The sequence below is a fragment of the Rhineura floridana genome, chromosome 7 (assembly GCF_030035675.1).
Source record: "Rhineura floridana isolate rRhiFlo1 chromosome 7, rRhiFlo1.hap2, whole genome shotgun sequence".
NCBI lineage: Eukaryota > Metazoa > Chordata > Lepidosauria > Squamata > Rhineuridae > Rhineura > Rhineura floridana.
Window position 1 is genome coordinate 65,298,741 of NC_084486.1, and position 23,342 is coordinate 65,322,082.

General features: G+C 40.1%; 1 protein-coding gene across 9 annotated transcripts in view; it reads left to right on the forward strand.

The window, feature by feature from the left end:
- Window positions 1-23,342, forward strand: part of ATE1 (arginyltransferase 1) — a 119,982-nt gene that overhangs the window by 29,162 nt on the left and 67,478 nt on the right. For all 9 annotated transcript variants that reach the window (XM_061635798.1, XM_061635804.1, XM_061635805.1 and 6 more), the window contains exons 8-10: window positions 5,239-5,271; window positions 16,386-16,567; window positions 19,418-19,517. In XM_061635798.1, coding sequence (XP_061491782.1) covers window positions 5,239-5,271; window positions 16,386-16,567; window positions 19,418-19,517 — 315 coding nt within the window. The remainder of the gene's footprint in view (window positions 1-5,238; window positions 5,272-16,385; window positions 16,568-19,417; window positions 19,518-23,342) is intronic.

Consider the following 23,342-nt stretch of genomic DNA (forward strand, 5'->3'; position numbering starts at 1 on the left):
AAGAAGGCGAGAAACACCAATTGTATATAGGAAGAATTTCTTGATTCATTTTTTAGCCTTGTATGCTGGTCTTCCCTGGTGTAGATGATTATAGCCCAATATACAATGATTCAGGTATCCGGGATTTTAGTGTAGCTGGGATTGGGCAAAAGGTAGCAGCAAAAATGGGAGTTGTCTTTCTAACTTTGATCTTATTTTCTACCAAAAGAAAATGACACCTTTCCTCCTGTTTTGTAAATATTTAAAACATTGCCCTGCCATTGCCAGGGCAGATATACTCCATCATCATTATACCCATATTGCATGGAATTAACCCAGTGTTATAACCATTTTGCAGGGGTGGGGGTGGAGTTAGAGTAATGTATACCAATCTTAGAATGTAGTCCAGTGTTTATCCTAGTGTTCTTTTTAAAAAAAGAACTATAGTTGGGGGTGGAGCTGTACATAGGTGACAGTTACATAATTTCTCTGCCCACATTTGTCTCTTGCTCTGCTCACAACTGGCATGTGGACCTCAGAAGGTTGTCCAGAAGAATGTAGCTGTCTGGCTGAAAAAGTTCTCCCACCCTTGGTCTAACTGATCAAATTTGGTCCATGCAAAGGTGCTAAATGTTTTTGTCTCCAGCGGACTACACAGCAGTGGCTTTAACTCATAACTTTAATGTATTCTGAGTTAACTTTAGATATTTGATAATATCTTGAAGTAAAATGTTGCAGAACAATGTCTAGAAAGTGAGCAAATATTTAGAAAATGTTTTGTCATTTACTGACTAACAAAAAGCCAGATTTTGAGTTCTTGAAAGTCTTTCCAATGTCAATTTTGTCTTTCTTCAGTGCCAGAAATTTCAATTAAGGAATTACTGAGATCCACATAAAAGTAAAGTAATGCAGATGCTTAGAAATTGGTCTCTTTTTCAAATCTGAATGGATCTTTGGAAACTACATTATCACTCTCAAATTCAGAGGTATAATTAGAATAATGAAACCAACAATTTTCCCATGCCTCTATTGTAAAGCTTCAGATTACTCAGCCTTTTGAACACCTTGGTTGTGAATGACTCTGGAAGGACTAACAATAGACACCACGCTGTTCCCTTGTCTTTGACAAGGGCTTAGGCTTATAGAAATCTCCTTTTTAATTGTCAAAAGGCTTGTCTAAATATTTACCATCCATTTCTAGGTTAATTAGATCTTGCCTTCAGCTACAGACTGCAGTAAGGAACAAAAACAAAATTAAATAGTAATAGGAAAGGAAACCATATTATCATTTGTTTGGAATTTTGATTCATTGAAATCTAAATTGATGTGTGCTTTTTAACCATAGTCCTTTCTTCTGATGGAATAGTCAACTGTACTTCATAGCTCTCCAAGTCAGCTCAAGTGTTATAGACAGGTTAAAACAGCAAAGCATCTGGTGGCACCATAACAGATTTATGGTGACATAAGCTTTCATGGACCACAGCACATGGAATAAAAATATTGCTATATTAATACATTTTATATGGGCATAAAGTCATGCCCTACCTAAGTGTTAGCAGTTTACAGTTACTACATTATTAATGTCTGCATACCTTGATGGTTTCAAGAAACCTAAACTCTTCTATAGCAACTGGAAGTGAGCAACAAATGGTGGTGAAATTTAAAAAAAAACTTCCTTCTTTGCTTATAAAACTCAGTCAGTTCATCAAGAGACCCAGGTGTTTGGACAGCATTGTGTCTAAATGAGATCATAGGGTTAGATCAGGCTCACTCATACTAGAAGTTAGTGTTGTTATAAGCCTTCAAGTCGATTTTGACTTATGGCAAACCTTTGAATCGACAACCTCCAATAGCATCTGTTATAAACCACCCTGTTCAGATCTTGTAAGTTCAGGTCTGTGGCTTCCTTTATGGAATCAATCCATCTCTTGTTCGGCCTTCCTCTTTTTCTACTCCCTTCTGTTTCCCCAGCATTATTGTCTTTTCTAGTGAATCATGTCTTCTCATGATGTGTCCAAAGTATGATAACCTCAGTTTCATCATTTTAGCTTCTAGTGATGATTCTGGTTTAATTTGTTCTAACACCCAAGTATTTGTCTTTTTCGCAGTCCATAGTATGCACAGAGCTCTCCTCCAACACCACATTTAAAATGAGTTGATCTTTCCTATATCCACTTTTTTCACTGTCCAACTTTCACATCCATACATAGAGATTGGGAATACCATGGTCTGAATGATCCTGACTTTAGTGTTCATTGATACATCTTTGCATTTGACGACCTTTTCTAGTTCTCTCATAGCTGCCGTCCGCAGTCCTAGCTTTCTTCTAATTTCTTGGCTATTGTCTCCATTTTGGTTAATGACTGTGCCAAGGTATTGATAATCCTTGACAAGTTCAATGTCCTCATTGTCAACTTTAAATCTACATAAATCTTCTATTGTCATTACTTTAGTCTTCTTGATGTTCAGCTGTAGACCTATTGAAATCAATGGGACTTAGACATGGCTGATGTCTCACTGGTTTCAGTGGATTTCCTCTAAGTGTGATACAGTCTGGATCCAATCCATGATGTGTAGACAGAGGGGGGAAATATATTTTAGTTTTTTGGGGGGCACAAGCAGACAGTCTTTGGGTTATCTTGGGGTTTGAATGGTTTTTGCATGCACTGATTGTTCTTAAACATTTTAATTTTCTCAAGACTTCAGAATGTTCGTTGGCCCATTGTCTGAGAATACTGCTATCCATTACAAGGCAAATAGGTTGAGAATCCCAAATCCATTTTTTATTTGTAATATCAGCATGGGGCTGGGAAATGTTTGCAGAGGAGAATTGATGAGTGGGAAAACAGGGAGCGCAAATGCTTCCCCTTCCCTCTACTGCTGAGTTTCTTCCCTTCCTCCAAGTTGAGGACCAGGGGAGCGGGGAGAGAGATCCTGAAGGGAGATGTTGCAGGGAATAATTGGTAAACGGCTCTCTATGATTGATTCCCAGTGATATTCCTGCCCCCGCCCCACCCTTGTTAAGCAGCAAAATACATGCCTGCCATCATTAGTTGAGTGATTTATAGGGCACTAATACACAAGGATGCTTGTTAAGATGTAACTTGTGGGGGGAAAGCTCAGTGTAAAAAAATCATTGATTTAAAACAAACCTCTTCTCTTTGTCTAAAATTGATGTATGTGTGAAATCAAATTAAGCCCTTGTAAAGCAGGATCTTTTAGAGTGAAGTTCAGATATTAGACCACTTAGAATTGTACCTTACACTCCATTTTGGAATCATTGTTCAAAATGTTTCTCGGCTGCAATCTGTGTGATGCTCTTTTGCAGGTTTATTCAGAATTATTTGTGGTGCTTCCAATATAACCTGAAAGCTCCCATTTTTTATTTTAAAAAAGTGCTTTCAGGTGGCTTATGCTTTCATTTTAGCAGTACCTGAGTATTATAAGTATCTTTTTAATATGACAATCAACAAGGAACAGTCACATTTTGTAAAAATGGAATATAAAAAAAGCTTTGCTGGATCAACCAAAGGGTCTATCTAAGCCAGCACTCTCTTCACACAGTGGCCAGTCAGATGTTACTGTGTCACAAACTGCATTGCTGAAATGAATCTGTCTGGGATGCATCCATGGAGCAGTCACCTGAGCCGTGTTCAGACATTCTCAACTGAACTGAATACTTGGGAAGAGGCTCCAATGACACTTTCTCTTTTTGGAGATGCATGAGGAAGGGCCAGACATCTTAGTGGTGCCCCGCCCAATGATAAACACATTTCTGACAGCTTTCTGGCACAGCTCCCCCAATCTTTGCAGCTGTATATACATAGGTACCCCTTTTAGTCTTTTCAACTCTATATGCAAAGATTGATAAGCAGGGCCAGCAAGGTGTTGAACATTAAGGGTGGGCCAGTAGGATAGCCCCACTTCCTTTCTCCATGCATTCATTGTATGTGTGGAGAAAGTCTTTCATCAGTATGACCTGATACTCACATAGGATAAATCAGGCTGAGCCCAAGCATAAGCAAAAACCTTATGACTGACCCTGGTTTGGACAGTTGGTCAGCCTTTGGTGGTAGTGTGGTGTATCTCCCTTCCCTTCACAATGCATGTTATAATGTGCGGATAGAATCCAATGTTGTGTGAGTGGACTTTTGTTCATGTAACAGGACTCCACCTTGCTCTCCTGTCCCCTCCCCCCCCCAAAAAATCTGATCCAGGTAGATCCCCCCTCAACCTCTTGGAGCAGATTTTGAGGGCATGCAGAGGGGAGGAGAAGGGGAAGTCCTGTCGCATGAGCGGTAATCTGTTTGGCTCATGCACAGGTAGTGTTGGATGCAGCCCTGTGAGCCAGGCTGTCATGTGGGAAGGTGCTGTCAGTATGATTTCTTTCTCTTTTTGAGGGTGGAGAATCCAGGAATGTGTGAAGTGTCTTCCCTCTTACACTACACCATCTGTGCCAGGCAAAATTTGACTAAGATAGGGCTGAGTCTTTCAAGGAAAATAGTATTGGATTGCCAGATTCCTATCCTGTATTTTTGGCATTTTCTCCAAAGATTGGAGAATATTCCCATCCAAGATAATGTGATGAGGAAACTCAATTTCAGCATTATTAAGCTATAACTGGGTATCTTGGATGACTTTATGTAGGCACAAGATCCGATGACTATCCTAACTCTACCTTGACCCTGCTCGGGTTCCCAGTAGCCACAACTGCTTACTAGCTTGCAATTTTAATTTTCTAATACTTCTAAATCTTCTAGTTCCCATCCTGATTTTCTTGGTAGTCCTGTCACCTCACCTTTCTCTAAAGAATTTGTTAAATTTAATCAGCAACATGAAAAATGGGCTTAGTTCATTGTAGAATAGTTACAGATCTAGCAGTATTCATATAGCAAAGCACACTGACAATTAAATTTCCAGGCACTTAACTTAAGAAAGCTACTATTTTATTCATATTATGGGGCAATTTCACAAACTAATTATTGCCCTTGTTATTTTCTAAGATGGTTGTGGTTGTTAGAACAGGCAACTTGGAACTCTTCTGCAAATTGAATCAGTTGAATATATCCAATAGCTGTTAGTAGTCAAGCATTAAGTATAAGTTGCATTGCTGTAAATCATATAGCATAATAGCAATACATTTATGTCAAAACCTTTTGATTCATTTGTTTCTCTCTCTGTTGTGTGTGTGTGTGTGTGTGTATTGTCATGCTGAACATGTATCTTTGGTGACCTGGACTTCTGATATCCCAAATACAGTTCACAAGGTTTCTCTGTGAATCTCCACTTGAGGTATGAAATAATACTTTAACTCAATATTTGCATTGTTTTAATATGAATTTATAGTTTATCTGTTGTATCTGGTATCAGCTGTTACATTTATAGCATGGAAAACAACCTTTCTACAGGTCCAGTTAATTGAATTCTGTACATCTATTTTACTTTGTTGTGATTTGTTGCATCTTTTGTCTTGAGAGTGCTAGATGAGTTTGCACAAGATTTCTTAATAGCATTTATAGAACTAAAAATTGAGGGACACAATAGAGGACTAACAAAAAAGTCTTTCATGAAGATAATGCAACATTAGTGAATTCTGGGTTCAAATCTCCATACAGTTATGAAGCTCATTATCTAATCTTAGGACAGCCAGTATCTCTCAGCCTAACCTACCTTACAAAATTGTTGAGAGGATAAAATAGGAGGGGAGGAACAATGTATGCCATCTTAGGCTCCTTGGAGAAAAGATGGAATACAAACATAATGAATGACCATTGTTTTTTCCCCCAAATAGTCATAGTGACTTGGATATCAAAGCAAAGTTTCTCGTAAAGGTTAATCTGTATAACCTTATAAACGAGGCGGTATGTAAGTCTTCATTGTGATGATTGAGTAATTTTTCAATGTGAGGATAAACTTGCTAAATCTGGGTATGCTCACATTCAGACCCTACACTAGTTTATATATTATTTCTATTTATTATGTAGCTGTGGTTATGGACTGTATTTTATACATTTATTTTCTGGAAGTTTATTGGAAGGGAACTTTGAGGGTGGTGCATTTGTTAACTTGCCTGTGATCTCCCAGTTATGTGTTCCTTAGTAACTTCTGTACCTGAGCCATGCCCAGTGTGCTTCATGGGTTTACAAAATCCCTGTGTATGTGGACACACCCATTCACTTATCTCAGAGATGGCTAACCTCTGTCCATCGAGATGTCCCCATCATCCCAGATCATTGGCTGTTATGGTGGAGGCTGATGGAAGTTGGAGTGCAACAACATTTGAAGAGTCACAGGTTAAGCCACCGCTGGCTTTGTTGAGCATCTCTGTGTGCAAGGGACTGCCCCTTCAATAAAGTGAAATGCGTCGTCTGTATGTATAGGTGTTTCCTCAAACCTCCATTTCTGTAGCAGATCACTGAATTTGGGTTCTTGTTGGTAGACCTGATGCATAATGGCTAAAGCCATATTTGGACATTTGTAATCATGCATTCCCCATAGTGTGAGGGGAAGAGCTGAGGGGAAGAGCATGACTTCGCTTCCTCTTTCTCCCATGTTGGAGCGGATGTTCTAAAGCCAGAGAGCCTGGTCTGTGTGAGTAGCCTTCCTGTGTCATTAGTAATCTAGGTTATAAATCACACAGGGAACTTAAACACATACTGCAGGCTCCCCGTTTCAAAATGCCCTATTTTTGCTCTTTCCCTGGTGCAATGGGGAACACACATGAATATAAATCCCTTAATAGGACTAATGCAAGGCAGTTTTCTGTTGATGAGTCTGATATTCTGGCGGTGGGATGGGTTTAGGGAAGGGCTGGGGAACCTTTTTCTGCCCAAGGGTTGCATTCCCTCATGGGCAGCCTTCTGAGTACTGCATGCCAGTGGTGGGCGGGGCCAGAGATAGCAAGTGTACAGAGCAACAGGTATGACTCTTAAAGTTTGTTCAGTAGGCTATATTCCAGCCCCACAAATTCAGAGGCTTCTTTTCACAAATGCGGGGCTTCACATATCCCCATCCTCTATCCAGGCTAGTCAGAGGCATTATCAGAGTTCAAGGACACTTTCCAGCCATGCAGAAACACCTGAGGAGAGTGCAGAGTAGGGCCATTGAGGAGAGGGGCCTGGGGAAAGTTGTGAGAGCCAGAGAGAGAGGCCTGGAGTGAGGTGCCCCATCCCTGATGTAGGGAATGTATTTGTCCAATGTTAGTGTTAAGCAACAGGAATTTTCATTTGCATACACGCTTTTTTGTGGTGTTAAACTTTCATGGCTTTTGTTTTTAACATTTTTTGTATGTTTTAAAATTTGATTGTAAGCTGCCTAGAGTCCGCCCTATGTTAGGCAATGAACTAACTCACTAAATAAATAAATTGGCATGTACATATACATTGAACAGCCAGAGGTCTGATAAATGCTTGTTCACTAAGCAAGTTTATTGTTGCCCTTTCCTGAAACATGTTATTCCTTTAAAACTATTATTTATTTATTATTTATTTTATTTTATTTATAGACCGCCCATAGCGAATAGCTCTCTGGGTGGTGAACAGCAGAGTTAAAATACAAAGTTACAATAAAACATACAAGGTCACAACAAGGTAGAGTAAAAAACATTGAATATAAAACATGAACGTTAAAATGCCTGGGAGTATAACCAGGTCTTAACCTGGCGCCTAAAAGAAAGTACCGTAGGCGCCAGGCGTATCTCCTCAGGTAAGCTGTTCCAGAGTTCGGGGGCATAGAGAGATTTTTAAAGCTTAATAACGAAAAGGTTTAAATGCAGCAAAGATCATTTCTCCTTTTTGTTTTTAAAGTATCCGATTGGAATTGCAAATTAACATCTTTTTAAACTAACCTGTACCATGCATGTGGGACTTCTAAAATGCATTTATTTCTTGACTCTGTACTTGAAACAGTGTTTGGCTTCTTGATCAGATTTAGCTTGTCTGATCTCCTTAATTAGCCATAACATGAGAATTTGAAATCCCATCAAAATTGAACTGATGAGACACTTTGCAGATTCTTTTCCCCCCTCATTCATTGAGTGGCTGGCTAATCCTTACTGGTACTCACTGATGCAAACTATAGCACTGACTGCTGTTTGACAGCAGAGACAGTTTATAAGGCAGAGCAGTATGAGAACACATGGGGCCCTGGTGAGGTTCAGTTTATACGTACCATTAAAAAATCAGGTTTTATTATATACATGAATAATTGTATATTTGGTGCGGGAGAGTTTGCTTGGGGGTCTCTTCTCCCCTAAGCATGCTAGAGGTGCTTAGCCTTAAGCCAGTTCTTTAAACGCATTCAGATGGTACAGCTAATCTGCTTGGATATAGTGCATCCTGCCATCACTAACCATCTCTCTAGTGCTCCTCTGCAGTTTAGTGGCAAGTAACACTCACTTAAAAATGCATGTTAACCTCTTTATTGTGAGGAAAAATGCTTGGGGAAATTTTGATAGCAAAGGATGAACTCATCTGACACATTATATCTTACTTTTGCAAAATATAAACTTGAAATTAGCAAAGCAGAACATTTGCTTCACAGGAAAGATTTTATGTTTAAGTGCCTTACCTTTAAATAAGTAAATAAACCTAAAAAAAAACACCTAAACATTGTTTGTTTCTTAAAAACAAATAACCAGGACTGGTTTTAAGGTTGAGGCTTCAGATTACTTCATTTGTAACAACTAAGAAGACTTTTGTTTGTTGTTGGTCTTGAAGAGTTAACTACCACATGAGTGTAATGAAATTGTCAGATTGTCAAATTATAGTAATTGCACCAGAAATTTGATATGTTGCTGTTTGAATGAAGCCATGTGTGGAGAGTTTGTTCCTTTTCTCTGTTGAATGTATCTCCCCAGCCCAATTTTATATTCTCCCCAACCTGAAGGCTAGTCAGGATCATTAATAGGTAAAGAGCTTATATCACCTCGTCAACTAAGGCAGCTGATTTCCATTATTTTCCTTATTTTGTATAGCTGTGTGAATGCTTATACACACTGTTAAGGTTTATGCCAGGAATTTCCCCCCTGTGATTTTTTATTGATATTTTGAATCTTGAATTGAATTTTATGTGGCACCACTTGGACATGCTTTCAATTAGATGAAGCCAAATAAAAAGGCTTATATTTCCAAGGCCATAAGGATTTTTGAAATTCTCCGTCTAAAAGCAAACTCCACAGGCTCATTGCAAAGTGTATAGCCTCTTTGCTGTTTGTGCCACTAATAATTTCAAAGGAAAAATTAAACTTTATGTGACTGAGCTCTGCTTTCCTTTTGAATTCTTAATAAACTATTCAGAGACGAGACTCTAGGCCAGCCTTTCCCAACCAGTGTGCCTCCAGATGTTGTTGAACCACAACTCCCATCAGCCTCAGCCAGCATTGCCAATGGTCAGGAAAGATGGGAGTTGTGGTCCAACCACATCTGGAGGCACACTGGTTGGGAAAGGCTGCTCTAGGCAGTAGTAAGGTAGTTTCTCCAAAAATTCTACTCAATTTTTTATGTATAGACCTCAAGTTGTTAAAAGAATAATCATGTTCTTGGAAAGAAAAGTGCAGTCTTTGAATGTAAAGAATGGTCTATTTGTAATACCAGGGAAATGATTCTGAAGACTTCCAGCTCCTTATAAACATCTGGTCATTAAGCAGAAGCATTTCATATGTATCACTGGTGATGTGATCAGTGTTCCTTAACTTGTCTAATAAGAGTAAGCTGAGGCAATTGGCTATGATTTTTGGTGAATGAATGGGATTTATTTGGTTATTGGAGGTAATGTTATTTGTACTACTTTTTCAACTATATCTTTTTGTTAAAATAAATGCAAATCAGTCTGAACTATTCAATATTGTAACATGTTCATAAATGACCCTTGTGAATAGCAATTTGTCTGCAGTTTTCTGAACACTGTGCCAGAACATATGCTTTCTTCCTTGCTTCCTGTCTCTCCCAGTTCTACATCTCCCTCCCAGTTCTCTGTCCACAGGAATTAGCTTGCTATGAGTCCTGCAATCCTGTCAGCTGATTCTTTTAATTTGTTCAGCAGCTCCGGCCCATACTGATAGGTTCCCCCAGCTATGCCTAGTGCCATAGTCGTGGTTTGCCTGCAGTCCTCCTATTGCCTCCGTTTTTGTTTTTTTAATTTATCCTGAATACAGGATAACCTAAGGGATCACATCTAAGAAAGTCATTGAATTGTTGTTAATGGATGCAAACAAGGGTATGCTATCCAGAATACAGTGAATATTAATAGACAAATAGCTACTAACTAAAATGGAATAGGGACTCAAATAGAATATATAACTATTTTTTATATCATGGACAGATCACCGCTTGCTGAAGTTTAGGCTCACAGCGACCCTTTCCCTCTGCAAGGGTGGGGGACCTATTAAATTGGTCCGCCCCCGGAGACTAATGGATCCTGAGGGTTTCCAAAGGGCTCTGGGGGATTTTCCGACTGAGAAGACTGGCGCTCCTGTCGAAGCCCTGGTTGGATTGTGGAATACGGAGATGACCAGGGCGGTTGACACGATCGCTTCCATGCGCCCCCTCCTATGTAGAGCTCATACAGCTCCATGGTATACCATGGAGCTGAGAGTGATGAAGCAAGAGAGGAGGAGGCTTGAGTGCAGATGGAGGCGAACTCCTGACGAATGCAATTATGCTTTGGTAAGTGCCTCTTCTAAGCAGTATATAGTAGCGGTGAGGGCAGCAAAAAAGAGATATTTTGCTGCCACAATTAAGGCATCTCTCTCCTGCCCGGCGGAGCTCTTTAAAATTGTACGAGGGCTTTTACATTCTGGCCCTCGGGATATTATGGATTCATCTGTAGCCCGCTGTGATGAGTTTGCGAGGCACTTCCAGGATAAGATCGCATGCATTCGCCAGGACTTAGACTCCAATGTTATGACAGTGAGATCTAAAGAAGCATCCAGAACACGGTCTTGTCCTTATTTATTGGATGAGTTTCAGTCTGTACAGCTTGAGGATGTTGACAAGATCCTTGGACTGGTGCGGGCGACCACATCTGTTCTGGACCCTTGCCCCTCTTGGCTGGTGAAAGCCGGCAGGACCGGAACCTCCGACTGGGCCAAGGAGATAATAAACGCCTCTTTGAGAGAGGGAGTGGTCCCTGACTGCTTAAAAGAGGCGGTAGTGAGACCGCTCCTGAAGAAACCCTCCTTGGACCCAGATAACCTGAACAACTATAGACCTGTGGCGAATGTTCCGTTCTTGGGCAAGGTACTGGAACGGGTGGTTGCCGGCCAGCTCCAGGGGCTCTTGGATGACACTGATTATCTTGATCCATTTCAATCCGGTTTTAGGCCCGGTTTTGGCTCCGAAACAGCCTTGGTCGCCCTGTATGATGACCTCTGTCAGGAGAGGGACAGGGGGAGTGTGACCCTGTTGATTCTCCTTGATCTCTCAGCTGCTTTTGATACCATCGACCATGGTATCCTTCTGGGAAGACTCACGGAGTTGGGAGTTGGGGGTACTGCTTGGCAGTGGCTCCGCTCCTACTTGGTGGGTCGTTACCAGAAGGTAGTGCTTGGGGAACATTGCTCGATACCCTGGAGTCTCCATTGTGGAGTCCCGCAGGGATCGGTACTGTCCCCCATGCTTTTTAACATCTACATGAAGCCGCTGGGTGCGGTCATCAGGAGTTTTGGGGTGCGTTGTCATCAGTACGCTGATGACACGCAGCTCTATTTCTCCTTTTCATCTTCTTCAGGTGAGGCTGTTAATGTGCTAAACCGTTGCCTGGCCGCGATAATGGACTGGATGGGAGCTAACAGACTGAAGCTCAATCCAGACAAGACCGAGACGCTGTTGGTGAGTGCCTTCTCTGCTCAGATGGTGGATGTTCATCCTGTTCTTGATGGGGTTACACTCCCCTTGAAGGAACAGGTTCGTAGCTTGGGAGTTCTTTTCGATCCTTCCTTGTCTCTTGAGGCCCAGGTGGCTTCGGTGGCACGGAATGCTTTCTACCATCTTCGATTGGTAGCCCAGCTACGTCCCTATCTGGACAGTGACGACCTCGCCTCAGTTGTTCATGCTCTGGTAACTTCTAGATTGGACTACTGCAACGCGCTCTACGTTGGGCTGCCCTTGAAGACTGTTCGGAAACTACAGCTAGTCCAGAATGCAGCGGCCAGATTGTTGATGCGGACCACAAGGTCCGCTCATATAACACCTGTTCTGGCCCGTCTGCACTGGCTTCCTATTTGTTTCCGGGCTAGATTCAAAGTGCTGGTTTTGACCTATAAAGCCCTACACGGCATGGGACCGCAATACCTGGTGGAACGCCTCTCTCAATATGAACCTACCCGTACACTGCGCTCAACATCTAAGGCCCTCCTCCGAGTACCATCCCATCGAGAAGCTCGGAGGGTGGTGACTAGAGCTAGGGCCTTTTCAGTGGCGGCCCCCGAACTGTGGAACAGTCTCCTCGATGAGGTGCGCCTGGCACCGACGCTACTATCTTTTCGGCACCAGGTGAAAACCTTTTTATACTCCCAGGCATTTTAAAGTGTATTTTAACAGCATTTCTGTATTTTGGACATTGTTTGGTTCTTTTGTTGTTTGTTTGTTTTGTTTCTTGATTTATTGTATTTATTGTATTTATATATTGTGCTTGTTTTTATCTTTTTGTACACCGCCCAGAGAGCCTTCGGGCTTAGGGCGGTATATAAATTTAAATAAAATAAATAAATAAATAAATAAATAAATCTACAAGAAAAGAAATGAAAATAACTTCCTGTCTCAGTCTCATTGGATATTATTACAAAGTAATGGCATACTGGCATTTAATACCATGAAGGCTGAAACAAATCTGTCCTACTGCATCCTCAAGCCGGTAGTATAGTTAATACAAATATGGTGGGAATATATACAATATAATTGATATGGTTGGTACTTCAGTTTCTTTAGATCCAGTAGTTATTGGGCTGGTTTTGGATGGCCATATCTTGACTTATAAAGTTGAGATACACACAACTTTATTGCTTCTGCATATATCTCCTTCACATGAGACATGATTAAACCACAAATTCTCTAATTAATCATAGATCTCCATCTCATATGAACCCACAAACTATTGTATGGTTACTAGCTTCAAGACAAGCCAGGATTTTAAGCCATAGCTTGAAGTTGGTTTAATTTCCTAGCTTGTTCCAAAGCTAATAACTATATAGTTTTCTGCCTCTGAGAAATACAAAACTATGGTAAATAAGACACTTCCTAGTTTAATTGTGTCTTGCCACAAAGAGGCTCTGTTTGTAGGCAAAAGGCTGGTGCATATCTTTGCTGAATAAGCTGAGATATGTTGTTCCAAATGTGGTCCCTTCAAATTAGGTTATTTGAAGGTGCTAGCTTCAGCACAAAAATTGAATTAATATATTGTCAATTACCTGCTGGAATTTTACATCCTCTGTAATGGAAGGAAGAAGAAACATTGTTTATAGGGAATAAAATGATAGCTTTTTCAGAAATGTTTGAAACTTCTTTATTGGTGGGCAGATTAATGATCTTAATGGTCCATTATCCAACCCTCTGTTGGGGTGGACAGATTAAGATGGTCTGCCCCTGGAGACTAATGGAATCCACTGGATTCCTGAATGCCATGGAGGAGTTCCCAGTAGATAGAGCAGGTGACTCAGTTGAAGCCCGTGTCACTCTGTGGAACAGCGAGGCGCATCAGGCTCTTGACACGGTTGCCCCCGAGTGCCCTCTCCAGCATTGTGGAGCCTGGTTTGCAGCTTGGTACACCAGTGAGCTAAGGGCAATGAAACAGGCTGGACGACAGCTAGAGCGCAAGTGGTGAAAGACGTGCTGTGAGGCTGATCAGGCACGACTAAAACATTACAACTGTGCCTACTGTGTGGCGGTGAGGGTGGCGAAGAAGAGCCCACTTCTCTGCCTCCAGCACATCCTCAAGTAGCAGTCCAGTGGAGCTTTTCCGTATTGTCAGGGGTCTGTTGAGGGAGTTCCTGAACACGAACCTGAAGAGGGGTTTCATTCGACCCTCTCAGTCCCCGGCTGGGGCACCTCTGCTGTTCGTTAAGAAGAAGAACGGAGAGCTACGCCTGTGTAATGACTATAGGGCGCTAAATCAGATCACCATCCCCAACAGCTACCCCCTGCCACTTATCACAGAAATGCTGGAGTGACTGCAATTGGCCAAGGTCTATACCAAGCTCGATCTGAAGGGGGCTTACAACCTGCTGTGAATAAAGGAGGGAGACGAATGGAAGACCGCCTTCAAGACCTGATATGGACAGTTCAAGTACCTGGTGATGTCATTTGGACTATCTAATGCCGCAGGGGTCTTCCAAAATTTCATGAACGACATCTTTAGAGACTATTTGGATGGATTCATGATTGTGTATTTGGATGATACCCTGATATACTTGGACTCTCATGAGGGGCATGAAGAACATGTGAAGGCGGTGTTGTGGTGCCTCCGGGAACATCGCCTTTATGCTAAGTTGGAGAAGTGCGGGTTCGATGTGACCACGTTGGACTTTTTAGGATACTGCATCTCACCAGGCGGGGTAGAGATGGATCCAGGCAAGGGCCACTGCGTTCTCACGTAGCAACACTGACCCGGGGGAGGGACAGGGAGGATAGAAGGAGGGTAAGGGGAGGAGATTGGGTGGGTGGGCACTAGGCAGAGGGGAAGCCCCTTTCCTTTCCCAAAGGAAAACATTATGAACAGTATCATTGCTTTTCAGCTTTTCCTCCAACTTTTTATTCCACAGCAGGGACATGTAGCCTCCCACAAAAATTTAAACCAAAGCTGTCCCTGGCCACATCCACAGCAGGACTTTATTTCACTTTAGACAGTCATGGTTTCTCTCAAAGAATCCTGGGAATTATAGTTAGTGAAGGGTGCTGAGAATTTCGAGGAGTTGCCCTGTTCCCCTCAGAGAGCTTTAATCAGAGCGGCTGACTGTTAAACTATTATGGCCACTGCAGCTCTCTCAGGGAAATAGGAGTCTCCTCTCAGCTCCCTTCACAAACTACACTTCACCGGATTCTCTGAGGGAAGCCATGACTGTCTCAAGTGAAATCCAAGTCTGGTGTGGGTGTGGCCCCCTGATTAGCCAAGCCAAGCAGCTGTGAGTCTGGCTTTTAGAACACTGACAGTTGGTTCTTACTGAGCATGCTCGACACTATCATTGAGTTCAATGCAAAAATTCTTAAATCAATTAAAAATCAGCCAGGCATTTTTTTAACTTTTAAACTGCAGAAGATAAAGGTCAGATTATGAGGCAACGTCAGTAATAGGATTACAGGTACTCTGTGAATATGGCTAATTTTTAATGAATTTCAACAGATTATGAGAACTCGGACAGAAAAAACTCCAAAAGGGCTCTGGGTTTTTTTCCTCTCTTTTTATACTTTGAACTCTCTATTCTCTCTGACTGTTTTGTGTATTGCCATGATAATTTACAGGGCTGTTAAGCAAGCGTTTCTGAATTCAGGACTATAGCTTTTGTAAGGTTTTGTTTTGAAATTATCTTATGAGAAGCATCAGAATGGCATGGGGGGTACTTTCAATTTAACATTGCGGAATGTGAAAAATCCACGCTGGCTATAGTATACAGCCATTCTTGTGGCTGTATAATAAACCAGTTGGCTATGGTTTGTAGTGCTCTAAGCTCTTATTTGCAATTTTTATCTTAGAGCTGATTCCTTGTATAAAATTTTTCACATACAGGATCACATCCCTATAATCCTGTGAGAGTATACTTTTGAGCATATTTATACACTGGAGCTGGCTATCCACATCTTTGAAAGATGAAAAATCCATGAGCAAAGTGTGTTCTGTTGGATTCTATTTACTCATTTGTCTCTTAAATTTTATGGCTAATCAATTCCAACGTAACCCATAACTGCTTATATGTAGAAATGTTAACCCCCTTGTTGTCAAGTGTAACATTTTAGCCCCTTAGTCTTCAGTATGAGGAAACCTGCAGGGCAAAGAAAGCAAGGCCTGGGGGTGGTTAATTAATAAATATTAACATAAGGTACTGAATATATTGCAAACTGTTTCAGAACTAGCTCAGTGGAAATCTCTTAAAATATTTAAGATCCATACATGACAGTTTCAGATTTGTACATTTCATTTTGTTTAGCTTGAGAGAACTATGGATGGGACAATTGGCTAAAAAGACATAACTCATTTATGAGAATCTTAATTTTATCTCAATTTTATATTACCCATTGCTTTTATTTATTATTTATTTATTATTTTATTTATACTCCGCCCTTCCTTCCAACAGGAGCCCAGGGCCCGTTTGGCTGTCAGGGGGTTTGTTCTAAATTTTAGTTCTCTTGTTAAGGATAATGGAAGAGTTCAATAAACTGATTAAAAATGGTAATTATATCCTGATTTATACTCTGTAGGCAGAAAATCCACCTGATGGTCCAGATTGTGGTTATGGTTCTTTCCATCAGCAGTATTGGTTTGGTGGGAAGATAATTGCTGTGGGTGTAATTGACATCCTTCCAAAGTGTGTGTCCTCGGTGTATCTCTACTATGATCCTGATTATTCTTCACTGTCTTTAGGGGTTTACTCTGCACTAAGGTAAGGATGTATATTTAAATATGCAGTAGTCTTTTAAATGTCTATCTTTATTTCAAAGTACAGAATGAAAATGGAACTGTTACATTAAGGATCTACTTAGATTTGTTTTATTGTTGTTAAAGTGCTTATTTTAGAATATTTTTATTGAATTTTTCTAACAACTTACAGACATACACAAGTGATATCAACATTAGCTTATGAATAGAGAACACACCTTCTGGTTACATATGCAAACATGTGATGACAATAGCCATACTAGAAGAAATACTGTCTTCATAGACCTTTGTGGGAGGGTGGAGGACCTATTGTTGAGGAATTATTGTGGACATAGCTCATAAAAGGAAGCCAAATCTGATCAAACTTACCTGCTTCGCAGTGCCATATCTCACTAACCCATGGTATGTGAGATGTGCAGTGTTTCAGCATGGCCAGTGGTTAGGGATGATGGGAATTGTAGTTCAACATCTGGCAGGTATGTTGGTTACCCTTGCCAGGTTTATGTAAACCTAGATGAAAGCAAGTGTCTCCAAGTGATGTCAGGCAACAGAACCACTATCTGGAATGCCACAGATTTTCCCATCCCTGATGTAAAGTTTAGGTAGTATCTGTATGCTTTTATGAATCAGATATTTAAGAAGCCAGCTTGTTAAACCATGCATAAAAAGCAGCAAATATGAACTCCCTAATGTGGAGTTACTACTTAAGAGCTGTTTATTCTTAGCATTCCTTAGGAAGCAGTGGAGGAATTTGATATTATACAAGCTGTTATCAATTTTATTCAGAGAAGGTTGAAAAAGCCTTGCTTATGCTTGGTGGCACTATTACTGTTTGCTAAGCACTTAAAGGTTTACTATTTCAAAATATCACTTAAAAAATAAAGAAATGGGTGGGTTCTTTCAAAAAACTGACCCACAATCTAAGAATCCAAAGCATTAGACAAATGATGATGTGGTATGTTGTAACTGCATGATGTGGAAATACAACTAAAGCACAAAGATAATATGTATTCTAAAGGGATTTATTTGAGTGACTTTACTCTCAAAATGAAAACTCACTGATAAGATAGCATGTGAAATGCTACCTGAAGCAAAAATATTGATGGCTATGAAATCTGCGAACTTCATGCTTTTCAAGTCTTTGTAGAATGGAGTGATAATTAGCTTGTTACTGTAGGATTTTATTTATTTATTTTGTGTGCAGTGAGTGGGTTGCAATGCTTGCTTGAATAATCCTAGTTATGCAGTTGGCACTGTGGTGCATGTGTAGCGTGGTTCCAGGCTCATGTCATTTTGCCATTTGGATTACAGTAGGGCCCCGCTTACCGGCGCTTTGCTTTCCGGCGTTCTGCTAATGCGGTGGCTTTCAGTTCCCCACTTTAAAGCCAGTTTTGCGCTTTTGCGGCATTTTGCAGCATTTTTGCGCGACGCGCCCATTATTCTCAATGGGTTCTGCTTTACGGCGATTTCCGCTTTACGGCGGCAATCCAGAACGGAACCTGCCGTATAAGCGGGGCCCGCCTGTATTGTAAGCTGATGAATGGAAGACCTTGCTTAGGTTAGGTGACTGCCATTCTTACTGGAGATTACAGAAAAGGTAAATTACTTACTTGTATGCATCTTAGAGGTGCGTTCAAATTTAAGTAGTATATAAGTTGTCTAAAATAAATGAATAAAATCTTCACCACAGAAGATGTAGGAGAGATACCAGTACCCAAATGAAAGTTTCAGGGAGAAAGCCTGAAAAATTGTTAAAATAACAATATGCAGTTTTAGGACAGGTTTAGGGAATCTGTGGCCACTCAGATGTTGTCCCAGCCATCTGTCCCAGCCAGTAGGAATTATGGAGTTGTAGTCCAATGTCTGGTAGGCACATTGACTATCCTTGCCTATATCTTGTGTCATGCAGGTAGGTTTACTTAAACTTTTAGTTTAGTTGTTTATCTCTTCATGACTGGCTTTTCCCCTGAGCAGTTAGAATGTCTCCCCAAATTTTAAGATACCACAGCAGCTCAGCCAGTAGCTGCAAGAGGGACTTGCAGATTGGCGACAGACCATTTTTAGCTTTCATCTACCACCTACTTGGTTGAAACACTTTAAACAAAAGCTGGCGCTGGAAGGCTAAGTAGGAATACTGCTGGCTAGAACAAAATGAGGAGAAATTGGCAGTTGTGCATTCCTCACACACATCACTTAGAGTGTTGTCCCAAGGTGGATGAAAGCAACTGTCTCCAAGTGATGTAAAGCTGCAGAACCACAGCTAGCTTCTTGTTGGCTCGGGATTGAATAAGAAAAAGAGAAAATAGTGCACTTTTTCTTTCAAATAAAGAAATGGGACAAGCACAGAAGACATGCTTGCTAAATATGGAAAATAGCACTTGCTGTACATTTCCTTGTAAATCGATAAAACTCACTGGAAGTTTCTCTTTGAACCTTGTTGATTTTTAAATTCTCTGAAGTCTGCATGTACTGTCTTAGCCTGCTGAATACAAGGACTGGGCCAGACTTCTATAGAACATCAGTGCATGAATATTAACAGGAAACCTGTTAAAAGGGTGCTTTTAATCACTTGCAATTTGAATTTCAGATTAGCTTCTTGGCAGGACAAATGCAAAATCGGCTCTCTTAAGTGAAAGAGTTTGTGGTTTTGTTGGGTTTTTATGTAGAACTGTCTCTGCATTTATTATTCTCATTCTTTTCTTAAATGTAATGATTCCTTTGACATGGGCTGAAATTTAGGTCATTCAGTTTTTTATTTTTTATTTTTGTTGTATTATAAGAGCTACTTGCATCTGTGAACACATCTATTCGATATTATCTTTTTATCCATTCAAAGTGATTGCTTCTTTTACAGGGAAATTGCTTTTACTACGCAACTTCATGAAAAGGCCTCTGACCTACGCTATTATTACATGGGGTTTTACATTCATTCGTGCCCTAAAATGAGATATAAGGTAAGGCTAAAATTACTTTATTAGTGCATCTGAATTCATTCTGAAGTTTGACGTGAGTGTTTTGTATGCTTATGGCAGACTTGTATGTCTCCCTGCTTTTGCTTGGCCAAAATGGAACTGGCTTCTGTCTCGAGAATTTTATAGTTTTGTCTGCATAAGATTGATTGGCTGGGATCCAGGGAACTAGGCAACTAGTTCTGCATGCCCAAAGGGACTAGGGGCTGGAGTTTCACAAATAGTTGCCTCCATGCCACCTAACAAGCCATTTTTAAAACTGAGTGGTCTTTCAAATCAACTTGTGACATTAATGATCTGCTGTTCAAAGAAAAGAAAACCAGGAATTCCACGGGGTATGCCAAATCCCTTTGGTGTCCCTAAAGTAGTTATTTGGATCCCAGCCATTTTTGTTCACGGTTGGTAAAAAGTATCTTATTTAGCATGTTTTAATCACTGCAAATTGTATATTATCTATGAAAACTATAACTACTTTTTGTGGAACTTTTTACTTTACTTTAAAGTACTTTAAAGAACTTTGTTTCTTTAATTAGCTTGCTATAAAGAAATACACAAACTACCATACCAATGTCCATCAGATGGCTGGATTAGAACTTACTTATTAGCTCAAAGGATGTTTATTGGAATATTTTTAGAAGTAACACCAAATATATATATATTGTGTTTGATTACTAGGTATGTTCATCATATGAAATGTTATTTGAGGATGTCTTGTTCCCCATTTTTAAAAAAGTCTGATATTCTAACAGTCCATTCCTGTGCATATTGACACTGTGCTCAGTGAGATTTACTCCATAGTAAATATGCTTACGATTGCAACCTTAATATTCATATTACCTGCAGACATACTTATATAGGAGCCCGCCATGGAATTTGAGACAAGTTTCCTAGGAGATTTCTGCAAAGTAAAGAGAGCTCAGCTCTATAGAACAATGTATGCATCTTATGTATTAAACCCTGATTTAGCATCTCAAATGACCACCTCAGGCATAGGATGTGCGTGTACAAAACTGGGCTAGAAGGTCTGTTGGCCTGAATTGCTATGAGAAGTTTCTTACAACTTGATAGAGAGGTTTCTGGGGTATCTTTCCATTTTGCTCTGGCAAGTGTATTTACTGGATCAGAAGTGATGCTTCCAGCACTGTTTTTTTCTTTCTTTTTTGGACAGCACTGCTTCCTGAGCAATTCACTTGGTGAACAGAGCTGCCTTGGTAAAAGAAGCAACAACAAACAAATTAGAACACAAGATAGCTACTCCTGAGTTGGCAGATGCCCTTCCCAGTGTGAGAGGCTGAGGTGTCTCAGAGGCTTCTCCTTCTGTAATGTCCTTTCCTTTTGCAATGTAAAAAGTGTGTGCCAGCTTCAGCCTGCAGGGCTTAAATGTTTGCTGGCAGTTTTGCTAGGTCAGGATGTGAAGGACTGGTGACTTGATTGCTGGAAAGTGCTCCAGTGCTGGGCATTTGGATTGAAGCTGGCTCCCTATGTTGAACTGACTGTTAATAAGCTTATTTCGATATATTGTGCCTGTTACAGCAATACTTGGCACCAGATTTTCAAGGAGTGATTGCTCAGTGAGAATACTACATTAATAAGAATTGTGTGTATTTTACATTTGCACACAGAAACCAATCTTTAAAAAATAATGTTGTTTGCCTTGCCAGCATTTGGTGTCACAATGGAAACATGAAATGCCATATGAAATGGTCCCAAGTTTGAAAATAGGAAATGGTGCTTTCTACCTCTTATTTTTCTACGTTGTAGAATGAATTGCTAGATAAGACTGTTCAAGAGGAATTTGTTAGGGATTATTGTGTTTAAGAATTGAATTCTGTGCTGAAAGGCTCCCGGGTTTGAGAGATAGCATGCATTTGGTAAGAGCCAGACAAAGATATTTTACTTCCTGAAGCATTAAATCCAAATGCATATACAAATTTACATTTATGCATTATAAACCCACTATCATCATGTTGAACTCCTTTTCCTCCCCTTGCCCAGTGGTCCATATGTTGCTGTAACAGAGCATGCTGTTAGGATCCAAAGCACTGACATTACTGCTTGCTATATACTTCTTCTCATTTGCATGTGAAGTAATGGAATTAAGCCCCAAGTCTGCCTCTTCTCTCCATTTGCTGGCTGAAGCAGCCTGCTTCACCTCAGTTTATGATATGACTGACCCTGCATAAGTAAAATACTTCCTCAATCAAATAATATCTACAAGGCAAAGTAGTAGCCAGGGTTGATTTGATTTAAATCGCTTCTTTGAAGGACTCCGTTTTAATAATTTAAATCACTGTTTAAATCATTAGCGAGGAAGATTCTATTTAATAATCACTTTTTAGTAGAAGTTCATTATTGGTTAATATAACCTTAATACATATGCAGAGATGTAGGTTTCATTTGAAGGTAGGTACACACTAAGCCAGTGTGGTGTAGTGGTTAAAGTATTGGACTATGACCTGGGAGACCAGGGTTCAAATCCCCACATAGCCATGAAGCTCACTGGGTGACCTTGGGCCAGTCACTGCCTCTTAGCCTCATGAAAACCCTATTCATAGGGTCGCCATAAGTTGGAATCGACTTGAAGGCAGTACATTTACATTTTTTGACACACTAAGCAATTATTCTGAATTGTTTTCTGATTAATTTTCATCAAAAATGGGATGATAATTTGGTCACTTTAGGGCTAAAGCAGAATGAACTTGTGAAGTCATTCAGGAGATGAACCAGCTCCAGCTGTTCAAATAATCAAAATAATTTTACATGATGTGCCAGAATCACCACCACCAAATAGGCTTTTAAATTGTTCTAAGATGGTTTATTATTCTGGTTAGTTTTCTTCTTCTACAAACAATATTAACAAAACATGCACATGGATTTTTGAATGGTTAACTATTTCAGTTTTTAGATAAATATAAAGTTCTTTAAAAATAAATTTTAGGGAATTTCAACCAAGTCAACATGAGAAACTTAAAATATTGGGTGGTACAGTTCACTCAGACTTCTTCTTGTTCGCCTTTGTCTTCCTTGTCCATTGTCTGGAAAGGAAGCTTTTTTTGCTATTTCTCAGTTTAGAATGAATTAGTCCAAAGAAAGAAAAAAATAACTTTACACCTGCAGAAGAGGCTACTGCTGTTAATTGCTGGATTACCACTTCAGTGGGATCCTGCTTGTTCAGATCTTTTTATATATTTATTTATTTCTAAACAAAATAATTGATATTTGTCAACCCTGGTAGTAACTATGGTTGTGACTATAACACTTGAACGTATTGGGAAAATCAGGTATCATAAAGTTCAGATGGAAGCACTACTTTTGCCAGAAAGCTTGGAAACAGTGGCCATTCCAGATAAATATGACTGGTTAGTTGAATGTTCAGGAATGATCACTGTTTAGGACAGAATTCATTTTGCAGAATTTTTATGTGTCAAATGCCACTTTGAAAAAGTTACAATTATGCTTCCGTTTCCTGCATATGAATAGAAGAACCTCAAACTCTAATATGTTAATGAGGGAAAGATCACTAATGGCACGTGATCCTTCTGACTAGAACACTTCTCCTTACCCTGAATTCCAGTGTTCTTATCCTTTGATCCTGTACAGTGGTTAAGTTATTAGACTGCGACCTGGGAGACCAGGGTTCGAATCCCCACATAGCCATGAAGCTCACTGGGTGACCTTGGGCCAGTCACTGCCTCTCAGCCTCATGAAAACCCTATTCATAAGGTTTCCATAAGTCGGAATTGACTTGAAGGCAGTACATTTACATTTTTAAAGCTTGGGGTTTTGTTTTGTTTTGTTTTTTGGCTAGGG